General features: G+C 40.5%; 1 protein-coding gene across 2 annotated transcripts in view; it reads right to left on the bottom strand.

Moving 5' to 3' along the window:
* tmem132e (transmembrane protein 132E) overlaps window positions 1–19,681 on the bottom strand; it is a 330,057-nt gene that overhangs the window by 82,458 nt on the left and 227,918 nt on the right. The window contains exons 1-2 of one of the 2 annotated variants that reach the window (XM_034889699.1): window positions 17,052–17,720; window positions 15,458–16,427 (exon numbers count right to left, since the gene is read on the bottom strand). In XM_034889699.1, the coding sequence (XP_034745590.1) occupies window positions 15,458–16,427; window positions 17,052–17,130 (1,049 nt within the window). In that variant the 5' untranslated portion in view covers window positions 17,131–17,720. Of the gene's footprint in view, window positions 1–15,457; window positions 16,428–17,051; window positions 17,721–19,681 lie in introns of those variants that run through there. The other variant, XM_034889700.1, reaches the window with a different exon arrangement.

The raw sequence follows: 19,681 nt of genomic DNA, 5'->3' as shown, positions 1-19,681 counted from the left end.
AATATGCGTTCCCCCAGCCTGCCTATGGTCCCCCAGTGGCTAGAAATGGCGATAGGTATAAACCGAGCCCTGGGTATCCTGGGTATCCTCACAAGGTTACCTCCCCTTTCTCTGCTTTGCCTCCCCAGAGAATTTGGCCCACCCATGAGAGAGAGACATCATGGCTTTTACATGAGCAAAGTGGCAGTTGGTCAAGGCCATAACCTCAGCCACCTCCCCATATCTCTCCTCAAAAACGACAGACTCAGAAATGGTACTGCCTTTAAAAAAATGAAAGCTCAGATGGGCCAATCTGGAATCTTGCCCCTTGTGAGGTCATAACAGGCAATGTAAATTCCCCTTTCTCTTCTTTGCCCGCCCAGAGTATTTTGGCCAACCCATGAGAGAGAGACATCATGGCTTTCAAACTAGCAAAGTGGCAGTTTCCCCCCAAATCTCTCCTCCTCAAAAACTTGACACGCACCCCGACATGCACCATGACATTAGACCTTTAACTAGCCACAAAATCAATGTGATGGAACTGTGTTGTAGTGATCAATTCAAAGTCAAATGATAAAGCGTTTGGCAAATCTACAGCACTTAGTAGAGACAATTTGTTCCGTCTTTCTTCCGTCCCATGACTGAGGGGTGTATTTCTTTCCACATAAAAATCTTGCCCAGTGAAGCTTTAACGCTGTAAAACATGATAGGCGGTGGACACACTGTGTCCAAGTGTAATCACAAACTATTGCCCTCCACACCAGATAGCAGGCCCCCAAGGGAGGCAACTCACAACAGCTGCGAGTCACCAAGAGGTGGGCAAAGAAGGTGTTGGGGACCTGTTCCAATTGTCAGTTCCAATTGGCTTGCTCTCCAACACCGATCTCTCTGAGGTCCACCAAGGTAGCCGAATCGAGTGCCTGCTTGGTTGGGGACAGATAGGGAGGGTAACTGAAACTGAGAGATGGGGGGAAAAAAAGAAGAGTGGTTGAGGGCTGAGCCGCTTCCACATCCTCAGGGCTACTGCTTCCTCGGTCTGCTGGTTTCATTAGCCTTCAATTAACTGCAGCACATGATAAGGGGAACATTGATTCTGCTTAACAAGTAAATGCACATGCTGTGTACTTAAGAGGCCTTAAGTTAGAGTTACAGTTGATGCGGCTTTTGCACTTTGTCTTCACATTGTTGCAGCACTAAGCGTTATTCAGCCGGTTTTACATCACAGGACAGTACACTTCTGTGTACACATCATGTTTCCAATACTCAGTTTTGACAGTAGATGAGCATCCAAACGGCATCTGTTGAGCAAAGGGACACTGTGATGTTCTGGGCAGTGAGAGCGGAATTACTACATGAGCCATTTACTGTGGCTGAGAGACAATACGAGCTGAAGCAAAACCTATGCCACTCACTAGGAATTCAATTTCAATGCCGGTTTCTATCTCAGGTTTCAGCAGGAGAGAATAATTAACCCCCCTCTGGGTGACATGTAGCAATTTCCTTAAGTAAATGAAGTGCTAATATTCTGAGCAAATGCATTCAGACACCTTGCAAGGCTTAGGCTTGTTGCCTGGTAACAGTGTTTTATGAAAGAACGGTAAATACTGATGTGATCCGAAGGAGATATGTTTTTGAATTTAAAATCCCATATCAGCCGATATGAAAATGGATATGAAAATGGTCCCACTCTTTGTGATCCTGTGATAAATTATCTATGTTGAATTATTCAGTTTATTTCAATGGTATTTTACGCAGATGCAGGAAAGCGTTGCAGGAAAATGTCACTGAGTATTTACGTTTCTAAATATAGGCTTGTAAATACTGTACATTGTAAAGCAGTAATTAAAGTACTCCCAGCCGTGCAATTGTGTATTCTTTATACTGATTACCATTTAACCTAACTCTTTTCCAATAATGGAAAGGAAATTAACACAAAATACTTAAACATTAAGTTAACACAGGCTTAGAGTTCTAAAACATGACACACAGCAGAGCATACCGTTAAAACATGGTTTGACTTTTACAATTGTGTACAATCAGGACAATGTTTTTGGTTAGTGCATTTGCTTTTCTTTGGCTCTTGTATTCCAAGACCATCACACATATACTTCTTTACAGTCTACAACCTCTATACGTTTTAAAAGTACAAACAACTGCTGTGATTCCTCCTTCTGTGTGCTGTATAACTCAGCTGTTTCACTCTTTTTTATTATACCGTCTCACTTACACAGCATACCTTGTTAAAAAGACTTTCACTGAAACAGGAGTATCAATCGCTCTTTCACAAAATGGATGGTTTTCTTGTCAAAATGAATTTGCATCGCAGTAAATAAGACGCTGTTTGATCTCCAAACCTGGTTCTCTAAGGATTCAAGTGTTGATTTAAATAGGGTTAGGCTATCAAGTTTCCGAGGCGATGGCAGGGATTGTAGAAGTGAATGACAGATCACGCGTCAGGTTGGCGCCGTGAGGGGGTTAGAGAGGACTCAGGATTGGTGGCGCTGGATCATCACAGAGGGGTGTTTCCCCTGAGGGATTTATGCCGTATCACATGTCATGATATTTTATAACAATTATAAAATGTATAAGATGAATACATGTGCTGTACATGTAATTGGTGCAAGCACATATATATATATATATTGATATTGAGAATTCTTTAATTTTATTGGCTGTCAGGTTTTCAATCATTTCTAGTAACTAGACCCTTCTGACGCTTTTATTTGTTAACTATACTGACACACTTAATGGACATTAAGAAAGCAACAGTTTATGATCCAAGGGTGTATCTAAGGAGCCTGGGGTCTGTGTTGTTTAGTTTGTGTGGTCACTGAAATGAGATGAGTAGCTTAATGAGAACCAAATTAATTTGATCAGAAAACCTGTTTTATATTTGCGAGACTCTGAACATAAAAATGAAAGGGAGAGAAAAAGACTTAAAGACAACACGTTAGCTTTGCTGGAGCTGCTAGTCTGTGGATTAGAGGAACAGCTGCCAGGGAAATTCAAGAGCAAATTTGGCAAAAGAACGCAAAGAAAATGAAGAGATAAAAATCACTTTTGTTCGGTATTTTCCCTTATGTTGAAATAATGCATTATCAGGGGTTCAGAAGCAGGGAAATAATGGACACTGTGGAGGAAAAAAAGGTTCACCCATCATAAAACTAATACCACGACACATAGCAAAAAAGGCAAACTGATTACATTATCACAATCTATTTGTTTTGTGTGTAGTCAGTATAACATACGCAGACACACGCGCACACACACACACACACACACACACACAACTCTTTGTGTAATACAGGCATTGATGATATCAAGCAGAAAGTGAGTGTTTGAGCAGTGTGTTGATTATGCCTTTCTTATAAAAAATTTTTCAATCAAGAAGAAACATTCTCTGACTTCTACGGCATAGATTCCTTTAAACTTGCAATAACTTTTCAAGTTATAAATGCCGGGTAGGTGTCAAATTAATTTCAAAGAGCCCCCACTCTTTGGGCTGTAATGTTCAGTGATTATTGTTATCCTAAGTTTTGCTGTGTGGGTGGGAAGCGATCTAATGAAGGCTATCTTGATGGAGAAGTAATTAACTTGATACAAATACTAATAGTTTTTTACACGACACACATTGCTAATATAGGAAGACAATGTATATCAGGGTGAAACATCACACTTTAAAGAAACAACTTTAGTTTTTATAACAGTATTTACAAATGATCCCTTTATCATGATAATACAATTATATACCATACTTTATTAATCCCACCAGGGAAATTATGTTTTCACTCTGTTATTACACACTACACACAGGCCTGAAATACACACACATGTTCAGTATCTATACATACCCTAACACAACATTTTCGTAGTTAACTGCTGATATGGGGTTGTGGCACTATCACCACAATAGTTCACTTTAGCCATAGCTGTTGGAGAAACCAAACATGTGTACACCCAAAATGATGGTTATATCTACATAATAAAACACAACTCACTAAGTAAAGTAGGACAAAGTTGAACCAGGGGGTCAGTGCAAATTCATTTTGCTGACGACACATTTGACCCTGTTCTCTTCAATGGGACTGATAATGGTCAGAACTGGGAAAACAAGATCCAGTTTGGGAAAAAAAAGCAGGATTTTCCCTTAAGACCAACAAAAGATTAGAGAAGAGCCTTCAAGCATGTTCTCTGTCTCAGGTCCCTCTGCTGCAGGATGCTTTCTAGTGCGACAACAAAAAGAATTGCTTTCTTAAACAAAGCACTTCCCACAGAGAAGTAAACAAAGACAACCACAGTCCTTAAAACCTCACCACCGAGGTGAATTATGGTTCCTGAATATGGTTGCCAATTCACTTCATACAGATTACTTTAAATATGAAACCATTAAATATATAACCCTTTAAATTTGGGTTGTTCAATCCAACAAATGGTTTGAGGATGCACTGCCCACTCACCTTCAAATGTAAAAGAAAAATCAATAAATGTGAGAGTTCACGACTTGGTACAGAGCTATGAGCCATTAAAGAGCATGGGAGGGCATAGCAAATGGCCATAACAAATCTGTCCTAGTTTGCTGGGAGGCATCAATTTTGAGGAGTGTGCTCAAAATTATTCTAATTTAAATCAGCCTAACATTACCGCCTTCCAGCAGCAGGAGCCTCCACTCTGGAGCCTACCCTTCCCCCGAGAAGAACAAAGAAATAAGATAAAAGAAAATGGTTTCACACATGTTGGTATGAAGAGCTGGGCTTCACTGCATTGGGGAAGGATGAAGGTGGGTGGGGGGGGTGCAGTCAGTCCCGCTCCATGCAGCTTAGGAAGCTGTTGCAGATAATACAACATCTCAATGCAATTTGCAGTTGTAAAGACATCACCCTGTTGTTTGAGCGACACAGTAGAAATAGCCTGGGTCCACATATACCCCACTGGGAAACTCTCTTTGAACTCGCTTTAACACCTTCCACTACAGCATACATAATGTTTAGAAAAGGAATGGCCCCCGCAGGAAAAAGGGCCATAACATACTGCTTACGTCTTAACATTCACTTTGCAGGGTATATAGATGTCACAAGGCATTTTGAAATTGGGTAGTATTTCTGTATAAGTCTCAAACTTGCCTTAACTGAAATGTCAAAAAAGCAAAGAGCGGCCAACAATAATCTTTAGGAAAAGATTAATGCAAAAGATAAATTCTCCTTACAATTTAACCTCTCTAAAGCAGTGGGCCATGAGAAAGTTGACAAGTTGACACCTATAAGTCCCAAATTGTAAAACGTGAGATTTACATATCTTTTTTGATTAAAAAGGTTGTGGTGCTACATAAATACTGTGAAAGTATAAAACGCTCGAACCACAGAGAAACACACACAGTCCATATTCAGAAACTGTTCAGAAACAAGCTGTCCAGACTTGCAGCTGTGATGTCACAACTATAATATATATAGTAGAAAATGTTGATACAATGCCCTTACACTGGCATTATATTACAATGCCATTATATATATATATATATATATACAGTATATATGTGTGTGTGTGTGTGTGTGTGTGTAGTGCATCAGTGAATGAAAAAAAGCCATACAGTACATGCATGCGCATGTGTGTATTACGGGGAGGCATGCTGTCATAGAGATTTTATCAGTGCAGCACAGTAGAGGAGCAACAGAATCAGAGGACAGGCCTATCTAACAGCTGTAAATTATTTAACCTGGAATATGTTGTAGAGGGATGAGTGGAGTCCAGTAGTTTCTTGGTCAGCCAAAGGTTGCCTTATTGTGGACCTTCATTTTAAATTCTCTTTGAAAAGACCCAGTGTGGATCCAAGTGTCTATAAGTCAACTGGACTTCAAGGTTTCTGGGCTGAAACACAAGTTGATGTCAAATTCAGGGAAAAAGTAATGTGACTTTTCAATTATGTGATACAAAAGTGAAAAACTATTGTCCTTCATTGCAGGGGAACGTTTGAATTTCAGGTGATAGGGCCGCTGTTGTGATCGATTGCCAAAACACAAACAATATACTACATTGGCAGGCAGGGAGGCCCGTGAATTAAGTTCAAAACTCTTTGCCACTGTAGTACAACACTTCAAATGCGCCAATGAAATTGGCACTGTTGCAAATGAAAACATGATAATGTAAAAATGGGACGAGGCATATAGTGCATATTGTGCCAACAGAGAGAATTTGAAAAACCATCTCATGCATTCACAATCAAACTAGCAGTCCTGGACGGCTGCCATGTTTTATGAATATGCATTAACCTAATCATGTCTTTATCAGAATTTCTTCCATTGAGATTGGCTAGTTTGCTAGGTGCTTGCAATACATTATCTTCCCCATTTTTCATTGACCATTACTCCCTTAGTGCTGCATAAAAGGCAGACAAATGCTGCCAAGGTGCATATATATCAGCATATAGCAGCATGGCTCTGCCCTCGATACACCATCATGAATACAGCCTTATGTCTGAGTTCTGTTTCATTCATCCTTCTCAGCTCTGTTGGGACTTCCAGCCACTCAGTGTTTACAGAAACTACTAGGTTGTGACTACTTGTGGAATCGCAAATGGTCCATGTTAACATCTTAAAAGCTTCAAACATACAAATTGCTTTTGTTTCTGGATCAATACAAAGCAAACGCTGAAACGCTAAACGCTGTTCTCCTTGTCAAATAAAAACAATTACTTAAAGTCCCAAGAATTGAATGCAACTGTATATGACCCAAAGAGGCTTGCTCTTAGGACAGAAGTAAACAGTGCATCTCTTAATCTTTGTGTACAGGATTTGAAGTTTAGCTTTGCAAATAACAGCTGCAGAGAAGACTCACTCAAGGCAGAGAGTACATCATTAAAATCAAACGCTAGTTGTGGTGGCAATTTCTCCAAACCACTGCTTTCTTTGAAAACTGTAGCCTGTACAGGCAGTACAATCCTTCACACTGGGCAGAGCCCTGTCTGTTACTACAGATTGGTTCAGCAAATCTCTTGGCAGGCATCATAAAAAAGCAGAAAGAAGAAGGGAGGGATGGAGGTAGGGAGTGAGGGAGAGAAAGTAATAAAACCTTGCCAATTTCTGTCTGTGACAACATGAAAGAGGGAGGGACAGGTAAATGGAGGCTGCTTGCAGTGGAAAATATAGCTTATCTTAGTCTTGCCACCTAAACCCCTAAAGGTTTTGACGATAACCACATAAGGCTGTGTGTTGGAGGAGGGCTGCTTTGTGCCGGAATAGGAAATGATCTAATGGATGAGGAAGGGGGGACAGAAATGTGATGCTGACTGAGAAATATGATAAACACAGGGTAGACACATCACTACCTGCCTATCAACCAAAGATTCCCCTGGTCTGATTTCCCACATTATTGCATTTCCCTCACTGAATGTCATCCAATCATGAACCAAAATCTACTATGAGATTAAAAAAAAGCGACAGCGAGTGAACACATTCTGTCACTCATTTGTTTCTTAAATGAAAATAATGCAACATCCATTTCAGTGGTGTAAAAAAGCAACATTTACTTGATGCCAATAACTGATTACAGCACATTTTGCAGCAATGTCTGCAGCCCAAAACGTCCTGATAAATTAATCATTTTCTCTCAGACGTCTGGGGTAATTTGATCTATTGTTAATGCATAACTGCTGTTAATCAGGTTTTGGGGAAAAATAAGTTAATCTTATTTTGACACATGTCCATAGAGAGTCCGTCCAGATGTACTTTATGGTACTCTTGACATGAGGACACAATTTATTTAACCCTATAGGAGACAACATTTTGAGCCCGGCTGAATCTTAACAGGCTCAGAAAGTTGGAGTAAAATCACCATCTGATCCGATGAAGATGTTATTCATTCAAAAAAGTAAAATAACCTTTGTAACTTCTATGGAGCCATGTAGTAATAACAGTCAAAAAAGTGCTCACTTTTCTTTCATGTGTTCTGTGTTTTTATGGCAAGATTATCAAGCCATTAAGATTCCCCTTTTATTGTAGCGTCACAGATTCTAATTAAGAGGATTGGGAGGATAATTCCCCCAATATGTCTGTCATCATCCTCAGGACTAATCAATAATGTGCTAACATGTCTTGCAGACAAAGATGCCAAAGACTACATGGACTAAACCACAGGCATAAATACAGTGTGTTGTGAGAACGACCAGAAAGGACCAGCAAATAAAATACATCTGCATTGTTGGAGAGATGTCAAAGTGCTTCACAACTTGAACGGCAGCACAAAACATTTTCTGGGAGGCTAAACATAAAGTGGTCCAGGTGAAAACAAAGAAATGTGTTTGGTAAGAGAAAAAAACATATTGGTAATTGAAAGATTTGCAGTTTCATTTGGAGCACAGGAAAATGTAAGTTTTTGCAGTCAAATGAAAAACACTTTTTTTTGTACCTGAGGTCTGCTGGTTTTGATTACCTTGGAAATGAGGAGCTCTGAGCTTTTGTCAATTTGTCTTTCAGGCTCCCTCTGTAAACCACCACAGTCTGCAGGAGGGCTTGTTATATTTAAATATGCTTTGGAAAAAGCGGTAAAGTATAGAAAATCCTCAGGTCTGTCTGTATTTATCCATCAGTCAAACAAGGACATTTGATCAACTGATTTCCCAAAGCATGAAACAAATACACGCATTTGAGTTGAATGTTAAAGCAAAGAAGTAAATATAATGCAATGGAGATTTGCATGCGTCACCAATCACTGACACAAACATAATACAGTTTAAGATTCCAGCTCTCATCAGACCGAGGCAATCGAATAGACAAATTAACCTACGTTTCTGTAGAGGCAGAGCTTTCATTGCCAGTCTGTAGATTAACTCTGAAAGAACCAAACCGATGCAAAAGAACTGAGCAGAGAGCTTAAATGAACAGCACACGGTAGTAATTTACATTATTAATTAAAAAAAAGATTAATGAAAGCCATTTAGGCAACAGAAGGCCTGTGCACTGATACTTATAGCAGTGGGAAGAGACAAACTGCAATTTTCTGCCTAAACATACGGTTTTAAAATTGTGAAAAATGTAGGTGAAACGATTTGGGCAAACAGCCTGAGCGCATCACAAAGGTCCAGCACAATTAACGGTGTCAGAAGGAATTCACTCAAGTTAATTTAAGTGGATAAAAGGGAAAATGGGCACTACATTATACCATCTTCTGCAGCGCTTTCATAACATCGTAGATGTCATTATTCCACATCTTTTATATGATAAAGCCTGGTTATGGAAATAGTGGCCACATGTGTGGGCCCTGATGATGGGATACATCTGCTGACTAAACTGAGGCTGTTCTTGCTGGCTATGTTAAGAAATGTGAAAATTAACAGGCTGTAGTGATAGAGTGGAAAAAGGGATGAATATGCAGAAATAGTATGTGTAGATGCATAATGAGTTTACTGGTGTATACTTGACCCAGATGAACTTTGTGGGTTCGAGTTGAGTTAGATATAATGTCTAAATTAATTGGTTGTGCTTGGGTTTGTTTTTCTGAAAACCAAAACAACACTCAACAACATGCTGAGCATACTAAAAAGCCCTAAAAAGAATCTGTCAAGCGTAGAATTACCTAAATGTTACTCTGCTTGCCTATTTGAGGTTAGAAAAGGGCTGAATTAGTTCAGTAGTAACCAAGCAATGGAATAAACTTGAATAACTATTTGCATTTTGCCTGCTGACACAAGCAAATTTCTTTAAGTATTTATAAACTAACTTGAGCCCGAAACAGCCTATTTCATTAACCTTCACACACATTAAAGTTCACAATGGTAAATACTTTCCCCCTGCTGTCAGACCTCAAATAACTTGTTAACAGTTGAGAAAGAAGGGGCAAAAGAAAGAAAGGAAGAAAGGATAGAGTAGTGGTAGAGGTGCTGCAATCCAATAAGGTCTAATAAAAGAGGCTTCATTTTACTTCATCAGGAAAGTTGGAGCACTTTGAGACTAGAAAGACTCTCCTCTCAGAGATGAGTGCTGATAAACAGCGCTACTACATGTCCCCCAATGTGTCATAACAAGACGGTCCACGGCAAAGGCATCACTTCCCGAGTCATGATGTGAACGTGCGCACGCTCCCCGGCGAGAGGTGCCGACATTTTCCATCAAGGCACAGACAAAAGACGAGCCGACACTGACAGCGACGATGAGACGTGGTACGCGTAGCAAGACCGTGGAGCTGGCAGGAAGCGGAGGCTGAGGTCATGAAGTCGCAGTGTTCCATAAGAGGCGCAAGCAACCATCTAACCGCCAGGGATGAAGCCACTAATGCTGAATGTGGGTCACTCTGCCCGGCTCTCCTCAAGCCTTTATTTTTTTAGCCAGGGCATTTGAATACTGCATGTTGTATCCAGAGCTCTGGAGAACTATACTGTTTACAAGAGCCTTGTACCATGCACATACATGTCAACGAGTCACCCAAATCTAAATTGGCAGCTCATCAGTGACCTAGCTGCTGTTTAAAGTCATATTCAGGTTAAGCTACTTGACCTACATGACCCGTTGATATCCTGCAACTAAGTCTCCATATGAATAAACCAATGAACACAATGGCTTTCAACCAGCTGCAGCTATTTGGCACACCAAGGTTAGTTCTACTACAGTGGAAATAATTATCATTTCATTGGCAATAGTAGCACTTTCTTGCTTTCGGCTTGTGTCATATCAAATATTAATGTTGTATGAGTGTTCACAGATGGCAAACAGATACAGGGATACAAGCTCATGTTGTGCCGCATGATATGATAACACACATGCTTTACCAAATAACTTTTTAATGATCTGTCAAGTTTGGTTCATTTAAATGACCTACTGTGTCAATCGTGCCGTTACAGAAAGCCTTAAGATGGAGTTTACAGTTGCACATTTTCTACAGCTGACCCAGCTGGAAGCAAATCAGATTGCTTTTGACAGTACATGGGAAGGCACAGAGTTATTACACACAGTATAGACTATATCCGGAAACAGATTTTAGGGAGCAAGGATGCTTTGCAATGAGGAAATACTATAAAGAAATCAAAAGGCATTAGAATGATTCATTGACCAAAGCTTTGTATTTAGTGAGGAAATTGCTTATATGTCCTTGAAGCTGTGAAAGATAGTCCCAGGAGCAAACGGTGAGAGCAGAGTAAGTAGACATGCTTATGTTTAGAAAACGTAGTGAGATTTATCACAGCTTTTTTTGTTAAAGAAATCTGTCTGATGCAGGTGGAAATGAAGAGCTGAGTGTGTGGGGAGTTAAAGTGGGCTAATTGGTCATTCTTTCAGAGTTCATATACAGTATAACAGCCGCATGTCACATTTCTATCTAGTCATTTGAGCAATGTTTGGGTGATGTGGGGAGAATCAAATATCAAAATATTTCTGACCAAATACCTTGATATCAATATCACAACAATATTGTAAGTTAGACTTATGGTGCTTTCACAAAATATTTAGAGAATGAGATTTTTTGATAAATAATCATCACTAATGTGGATATAATGTGGGTAAAGGCAAATAATAGAAAGGTTGGATCAGGTCAGGAAATGATATCACTTTACTTTAATGCAGCTTTTAAAACATTAGAACATTTTATATGCAAAATCTAAGACGATATCAAGTCTCATATCATAATCTCAATATAATGTCGATATATTGCCCAGCCCTACTATATCGCTTTTGATGAAGTTACTATTTTGGTGCTATACAATTCTGTAATGTTAAGTCAAAAATATTGCACAATTAAAATACGATGCTTTTTAAATGACATTTATACTGCAAAAAGAAGCACAATCATTCTGTGCCATGACATGCTAAGCATGCTAGATCAAATACAGCAACGCATATTATAATCACATTGCCTTGGTAACCGAATTTGACACACCGCTACTCCCATCCTACTGCATGCAGGCACACTCAACACATTGGTGACAGCGCTGCTGTGGCCGCTGGAAAATCAGGGCAGATTCCACAAGTAGCCAGGCCCTGCCCTCTGTCTGCCTGGCACGCCATCATCTGCAATAACAAGTCAAAAATCTTCAAAGCTAGACAACTAAAAAGAAGGAAAATTGATAGAGGCAAAGGGAGAGTCAGAGGAAGCCTTCTGATTCATCTTTCAAGACGCTCCTTATTGCATCTTTAATCATCTACCTCGATGCGCAGGGACGACTCGACAGTTGGCTTCCAGAACTCTTGAATTCCCACCCTATTGAGTCGAGTCACTCAGGAGATTCCAACTGGGCTTCCTTCTCTCTGCCCCGTCTCTTTTTTAACTCTCCTGTTTTATCACTCCTCATTTCCAACCCTGCGAGGTGCTAAGGGAGACAGCCTGCCAAAGAACTGCAGCGACGAATGGATGCTAACATGGTCAGCTAAATGTTTCAAGAGGCAGGGGATATGACAATGCCTTCGGCTTGTACTACAAAGCCTCGCTGCAACTTTGTTACACCACGCCTTGACGGAGAGACTCCCACAGCCACTTGTTTCTCTGATTTAATGAAATATTTTGTAATCTAGATCTACAGATGTAAAAGTGAACAATAACATGCAGAGACTCTGTGTTTTGTAGCTTTGTGAGAGCAGAATGTTATGACTGACACTAGATCATACAGTATATAGAGGGGAAGTCTTGCTCTGAAGTGTAAATGTTGCTCTGTCGGTGTGGAGATAAATGCTCGGGATTCCTGGGGGTTGGGCCTTTGATAATGAATAGTTAGCACTGAAGTCTGGCTACAAGAAGCAAAACTGAGAGAATATCTTTAAATATACAGACAAAAAACAAAAAAATCCGTAGCATTTATTCACAATTTAATTCTAGAATTCAGCTACCCTCTATACCCCCAAAAAACGTACACCTTTCTTTGGAATAATAAAGACTGAATAAACTATAAATGTCCATCATCTGAATTCTGTTTGGTCTATGATTGCATTACATTTTTATATGCAAATATCAAATGTAATCAATCCACAGTCAAGAAGTCTGCTTCATGTTGGTGATTATTCAGAAGATTACACAGAATTGACTATCAATTTATATATGCTATATATGTATACCTTCAATACAACAGTAAACAGGTGCCCCTATGTTTTTGATTTGTTTGGGTCCTAACCTTTAACCATAGATTAGAGGTTTAAGGTTAATTAAGGGTGATTTCTCCAACTGAAATGTAAGGCATCTCTATTAATAAACCCTTTCTGCAGGGATCATTTCTCATTTCCCTTGGAGCTTATTAAGTTAGGCTTAATTTATACCCTACTAATCTCTAATTTTCAGTGTGTAAGATATTCAGTTAACATTACAACGATCACAGTGTGTTTCATCATCGTTGCTATGGGTTCCTTGCAGTTCTCTTCTTACTGCTGCCTACATGCCAACGAGCAGAGAAAAATTTACTTTCCTCAAGCTTTATCAAGTGCAAATAATAATTTATTCTTTAAATATTCTATACTCTGAATATTATGTTGACAACCAAGCAGAGGAAAGAAGTGCAGTGCCCGAAAAGCAGAGTTATGCCTCATTCTCTGTCAGCTCTATTTCCATAGGCAAAGGGCCAAACTCAGAAATTTCACATTGGCAAATATTATTTACTCTAGCAGAGACACAGGGAATATGAAAATGAATATTGATGTTTTGAGAAAATAAGAACTTTTTTTAAAGCTGAGATGTCAGAGTTCAAAACAACAGCTAGCAAAGTGATAACCACTACTGATTGTCAGTTTCTTTGACACTTCAATTATTAACTGTAATGTCCTGTCATATCAATATTTTTCTTTTTTCTTTTCTTTTATATCACTTTGTTTGTTTTCCTAAAATGCTGACTGACAATCTGCAAAACATGGGCAGGTAGTACTTTAGCAGAGCACACTCTATTTGCACCTAAATCGGCTATAATCTTGATATTTTATAATGACAATGTACGAAACGACAATAGAAACATTGTGACAATGTGCAAGGGGTCACTCATCGTGACTACACTGATTTCGTTCACTTTCACAGCTTTCATATGGTGCTTTTCCATGTGCAGTTTTGGCCGCGCCAAACCGTGCCACTCTGATTTGCTTAACCATCACCAGTTTAAACACATTAAGTTGTACCAAGTCGCATCCGAGCTGGACCATCCCGGGAGTCGGGCCAAAGCGCCCAACCCGCCTCCAACCACCCCCCTTCTCCCTCCGCAAACAAGCACGCGTTGCGAGACTGTTGACTGAACCAAGAGTCAACAGAATACGATAAATGCTCATTTCATGCTACTTTAGACTAAACCATGGTTAATGGTCGATGCTATTATAGAATGCATTGTTATGAGAAAGAGTTTGATTTCAGTGACTTTTTGCAGTTGAAATGAATATTACATGTATTTAAACATGGGAAAATATCCTTCAACAGGCATCTTAAATATTTAGCCAAACTATAATTATATCAATGTGTTATTGTGTATTATTGTAAAGAGGATACATGCAGTAGCAGTAAATGTGCAACAAGAAAAAATATGAGCATGGAAAAAGGTTTACTGTAGCAAGACATTTCAATCTGGCATCCACAATCAGAACCTGGTCAAACAGCACAGGCCTTGTGCATTCAAACATAAACTGCTTTGAGCGGCAGTTCACTGCAAATTATTCATAAAATCCTGTCCTGACAGTAAAAGGAAATCTCTGGATGTTAAGGCACCACTTCAAAAGGTGAACCATACAGTGCTGCTACACTTTGACCCTGTCTTCTCCTTTTTATCTTACCTGACTTTAATTACTGCTGGCACATCACTGGACCCAGGGAAGGAGAAATTAATGAGATGGGTGAAATATGTGATTACATGCTCATTTGGCTCCTTAGAACTAAAATGAACATAAATGGCATTAAGCTCCTGTGTTGGAAAGCTCAAGACAGAGAATATTGCATGACTTGGTATTACATAACGTTGGCAAGACTTACATGCACACCATGATCATGTTCTTTCATAAAATGGTGCATTTAATTTTGAGTTTATGGAAAAAACCTTTATTTAATTATGCAGCTTTGAATGAGGCTGATTATCAAGACTGTAATGAAGACATCCGGTTCGATGATAATTGTTCCATTAATGGAAGGCTATTTGGAGATGTAAATCCCATATTTCTTACAAGCCTGTCCACTTCACACAATGCAGCATTTGCACTGCATAGCCTTGTTTACATGCATTCCTACAACCTTAAGCCTTGGATAAATTGCAGAAGATAGAGGCATATTTATAATAGAGCATAATTATAAAGGGAGATGTGACTGCAGTTCAGGACAGGGGGGAATGACTAATGTTGGCTGAGGTCTACCAGGCAAATCTTTTATTTATATATAACTCTAGTGTACATGATTGCATGGAAACAGGAAGATTCTCAGAATAGGCTTCTGCTGTGCATTTAAAAAGCTTGATCACATTTTCTTTCGAAAGGGGAATGTGTGATTACAAAGACATTAAAAGTGGCATTAAGCATGAAAACCGTCATCAGTATACATTTAAAAGAAGACTTACTTGAGGGTGAACTGTTCGACAGTGGAGTTCGGCATCAAGTAGAGGGAGATTTTGAGGGTTTCTCCAGGCTTCAGGGGCTTCTCTGGTAGCCTGAGGAACATGTTTTTGTCTAACTGCTTGTCCACCAGCAGCTGCTCTTGACTGGCCTGGTACAGGCTGATGCTCCCAATGCGCAGCAGGGGGTGCTGTGACAGAGGTTCTCCCCTTGAAACACCACCAGCCCTATGGCCTGAGCCCTCATTACACTCCCCATCAAGATTGGGCGCATGGAGTGTGTAGTAGAGCTCAACTCTGAGGGTCTCACTAGTTAGCCCATCAAGGAGACCGTCAGTGGAGCCTTTCCTCCGACCCAGTGGAGCTACATTGGTGTTAAACCAGGACAGAGGCATCTCCAGCTGGGCCAAGCACTGTGCCAGGTTGCCTTTCATGCGGCAGGAGGTTTTATTTTCAAGGGTATTTCGGAAGGCGTGCAGACGGACGCAGGGCAGCTTGTCCTGAGCCTTGAAGTCATCCCAGTCACGGCCGGCGATGTAGAAAAAAACCTGGACTATGGGGTTGTTGGAGAACACCCGCGATTGGACAATGAAGGCCCGCACTTTCCAGTTGACTGTCAGCTTGCCGGGAATATCCAGTGGACTAGCTGGCTGGAGCAACTCTTTGGATACTGTCTGGTCCCAGGCAAAAGGCCCAAAGCTTATGTTAATGGAAGGGAGGTCTTTTGTCTGGAAAACCACAAAATTCTCAGAGCGCTGCAGCGGGTGTCCAGTGCTGGGGCTACTGCTGCTCTTGCTGCTGCTGCCGCCAACTGTTTGTCCTGTGATCTGAGCCTTCCGCAAGAAGAAAGCCAGTTGTGCATTGGACATTTTGAAGTTGGCGGGAAGGTACACATTGGGTGGTGAGGGACTGGCCGTCACTGCTGAGGAGCTGAGGAGGGCATCTGAGCTGGTTGGAGAGATTTCACCTGCAAGAGCTGTGAAGAGAGAAAGGAGAAGAGAGAGTTTAAACCTTTACAATCTCTCTTTTTTTGAACAGATATAGTAATGAGTAAAGTAAAGAAAATAGGTTTATCATGTGAGGAAGAAAGACACAAAGAAGGAGAAGTCAATGAATCAATGAATGCAATGGAATGAACAGGCAGGAAGTCACAGAGGTCTGCTCAGTCAGCTGTAGAGAGGAAAGGGGAGACGGTAAAAAAAAAAAACTAATCAGATGATAACTGCTCAATACATGTAGAGCATCCAAAAGCACATCCGAATGAACAGGTTTGTCACATTGTCAGGGTGCACGGCCTGTAATCTTTTATCTGGGAAGTAACAACACATTCAGTTAGTGTTTGGCTATTCAATAATTTAAACTGGATAACACACAAAACTCTTTCAAGAAATACAAAGTCACAAGCAACGTGAAGATAGTCTTTAACTACAGAATAAATCAGAAAACTTGAGTTTGTCTTTGAATAGTGCATACACTGTTATGTATTGTACTGCACTGCACTTGTTGAGAAAAACAAGTCATCATAGCTTAACACCTATACAACAGTTACATCAATTTAGGGCAAAATCATTGTAATGCAAACTGAATAAATGTGACATACTCATCAAAAGGACCCAGAGCTGAGCACAAAAACATAGTTGCCTGTCCCCATGGTCCAAATCATAGATTAAAAGTCCCATATTCCAAATAGTTTTATCATTGAATTTGCATCCTTTAAATTTGAACAAAAATCAAGAGGATCTTTTGAATTCCCCAAATAGAAAACCTCTTCAAAAGATTTGTTACTCAACAGGAGCTACACAGAAGTTTGGCTTCTTTTTTTAGTTTCTCTTTAGAAAATCTTCGTAAGTCGCAAAAGAAGAATAAATGAGGGTAAAAAAAAAAAAAAAAGTAGCATATGCTCCGGCAGTTGGTCACTTGGTCTTGTTCTTGTATCGGGCATCAAAGGTTCCACTGAGCTTTTTGAACTTGTGCTTGTCTTATTCCCCGTGGCTTAGGTCTTGGTTTAAGAGTGGTTCAGCCCCACGCAGCAGCTAGCTCAATCCCAGACTGTCTGCATGGCTCCAGGACAGACTCTGATAGACAGGCAGAGCCTCCTCCTGGTTGGTGGGCTGTACGGGAACTATAGACAAAGCCTTTGACGCCGCCCCATCTTGCCACACCTAGTCTCTAGTCTATAATCACCATTTTAGCTCCCGGTCAGAGCTAAGACACACAGCCCTCAGAGGACTCGACTTACATCACAAACACACACACACACACACACACACACACACACACACACGTAGTCCAAAGAAATAACACTCTCCAGCTCGATTCATCCTCTCCCCCTGGACGTGTTCAGGCAGACTCTTATGTGTGTACATGTAAGTGTGTGTGTGTGTGTGTGTGTGTGTGTGTGTGTGTGTGTGTGTGTGTGAGAGAGACGGGGCGGGGGATGGATGTATTGCTTGAATGCCTCCAGGCAGAGAGAAAGAGAGTAAGAAGAAGGGGAGAGGGAGGGCTTAGGTAAAGATTATTGAAGAATTAGTCTAGCTCTCACTTTCCTCCTCCTTATTTCTCTCCTCTTCCTCCTCCTCTTTTACCTCTTTCTCCTCCCCCCCCTTTCGTCTGCTTTAGCCCCATGAGAAATCCATGAGAATGAGGGGATATTGCCCAGAGGGGGAGGGGTATCTGACTAGCCTCCCTGCTTCACTCACATGTGCCTGGAATTCCCATAATAAAAGAGAGAGAGGGATCCATGAATGTGTGTGCCAGTGTGTGTGTGTGTGTGTGTGTGTGTGTGTGTGCGTGCAAGTGTGTGTGTGTGTGTGTGTGTGGGCCCCGTAAACTGAATGGCAAACAGTGGGGGCAACAAAAGAAGAAGCCACAGCCAGGGACACATCCTGCACTTACAAATGAGCAATCGTAGCCCTAGAGAGGGCTGGAGAACCTTTAATAAGGAGATACGCTACTTAAGGCTGTCTAGTCTTTATCGACCAAAAGCTCTCTACCTTGCAGGAATGTGTGTGTGTGTGTGTGTTTTGATAAAAGAGTTCAGAAGAGCCTTGATGAACATAAAAAGCTACAAATATGCACTGCATTCCACAAACTTTCTCAAGAGCTCCTCTACCAGAGTGCCATCTGTTTCATTCTCCTGGATCCAAATGCTGGAAGAGTCTACTTCCAATCCTCGCCTAGAGGAAATATAGAGTAGGGGACTCACGTATAAGGATATATATCTAGTATGCCTGCCTATGTTAATATCAAAGCTATACATGAGTTCATTGCTGCGTTTAAAAAGTAAGGAGATATTAGAAGAGCGTTACAGACCGCTTTGCTCAATTTCTCTCATTTGAGGCAGCAGTAGCCTAGAGCGCAGCGAAACCTTGAATCCCCAGACCTGCTGGGAATTTTTGAAAAGTGAACGCTTGATGTTTTACCCTGCCTTTTGACACCACTGTCAGGGTATCCTTGAGCAAGGCTCTTAAAGAAATGTGTCTCCATGTGTTCCACAAGCACCTGCTGCTGGCCAAACAGCCCACAACAAAATGGTTTCCAGCTTGCAGCTGTTATTTTTTTGTTTTTCTAAATGGTAATTTAGATTTTAAAGCAACTGTCGACTGCTTATTTTATCTGCATCTGTTCATTTAAACACAGGGAAGCTGTAGGGCTCCATGGGAACTAAAGGAAAAACTCTGAATCCAAACAGCTTGCTGACATTATTCAAGCATGTGCAAGACAATAACAACACAATATGGGACCGTTTGCATCATCATTGATGTGTGATAAAATGTAGCTGTTAAACCAACTTATACATGGTGCCGCAGCAATGTGAAGCAATAACCTGAGGAAATTGGTAAAATACAAAACAATTACTCACATTTAACAAAAAAATGGGACAAAATCTCTCTCCACACGATTGTGATGACTTCTTTCTTTAACCAATATATTTAATACTTTTGATAGCACTGGTAATTCTGCAATTACATTACTGTGAAATTTCGTTTTATCAAAATATGCATCACAGTGTATCCAAAGCCTATTTATCTTTCTATTTTTATATACACTACCGGTCAAAAGTTTGGGGTCACTTACAAATTTCCATTCCACTCCATTATAGGCAGAATACCAGCTGATCTGAGTGGGTTGGCTGATCTTGAATGTAATATCTACACTCACCGGCCACGTTATTAGGTACCCCATGCTAGTAACGGGTTGGACCCCCTTTTGCCTTCAGAACTGCCTCAA

The sequence above is a fragment of the Etheostoma cragini genome, chromosome 13 (genome assembly GCF_013103735.1).
Source record: "Etheostoma cragini isolate CJK2018 chromosome 13, CSU_Ecrag_1.0, whole genome shotgun sequence".
Lineage (NCBI taxonomy): Eukaryota > Metazoa > Chordata > Actinopteri > Perciformes > Percidae > Etheostoma > Etheostoma cragini.
Note: the sequence above shows the minus strand (reverse complement) of the source record. Positions and strands in the feature narration are given on the sequence as shown.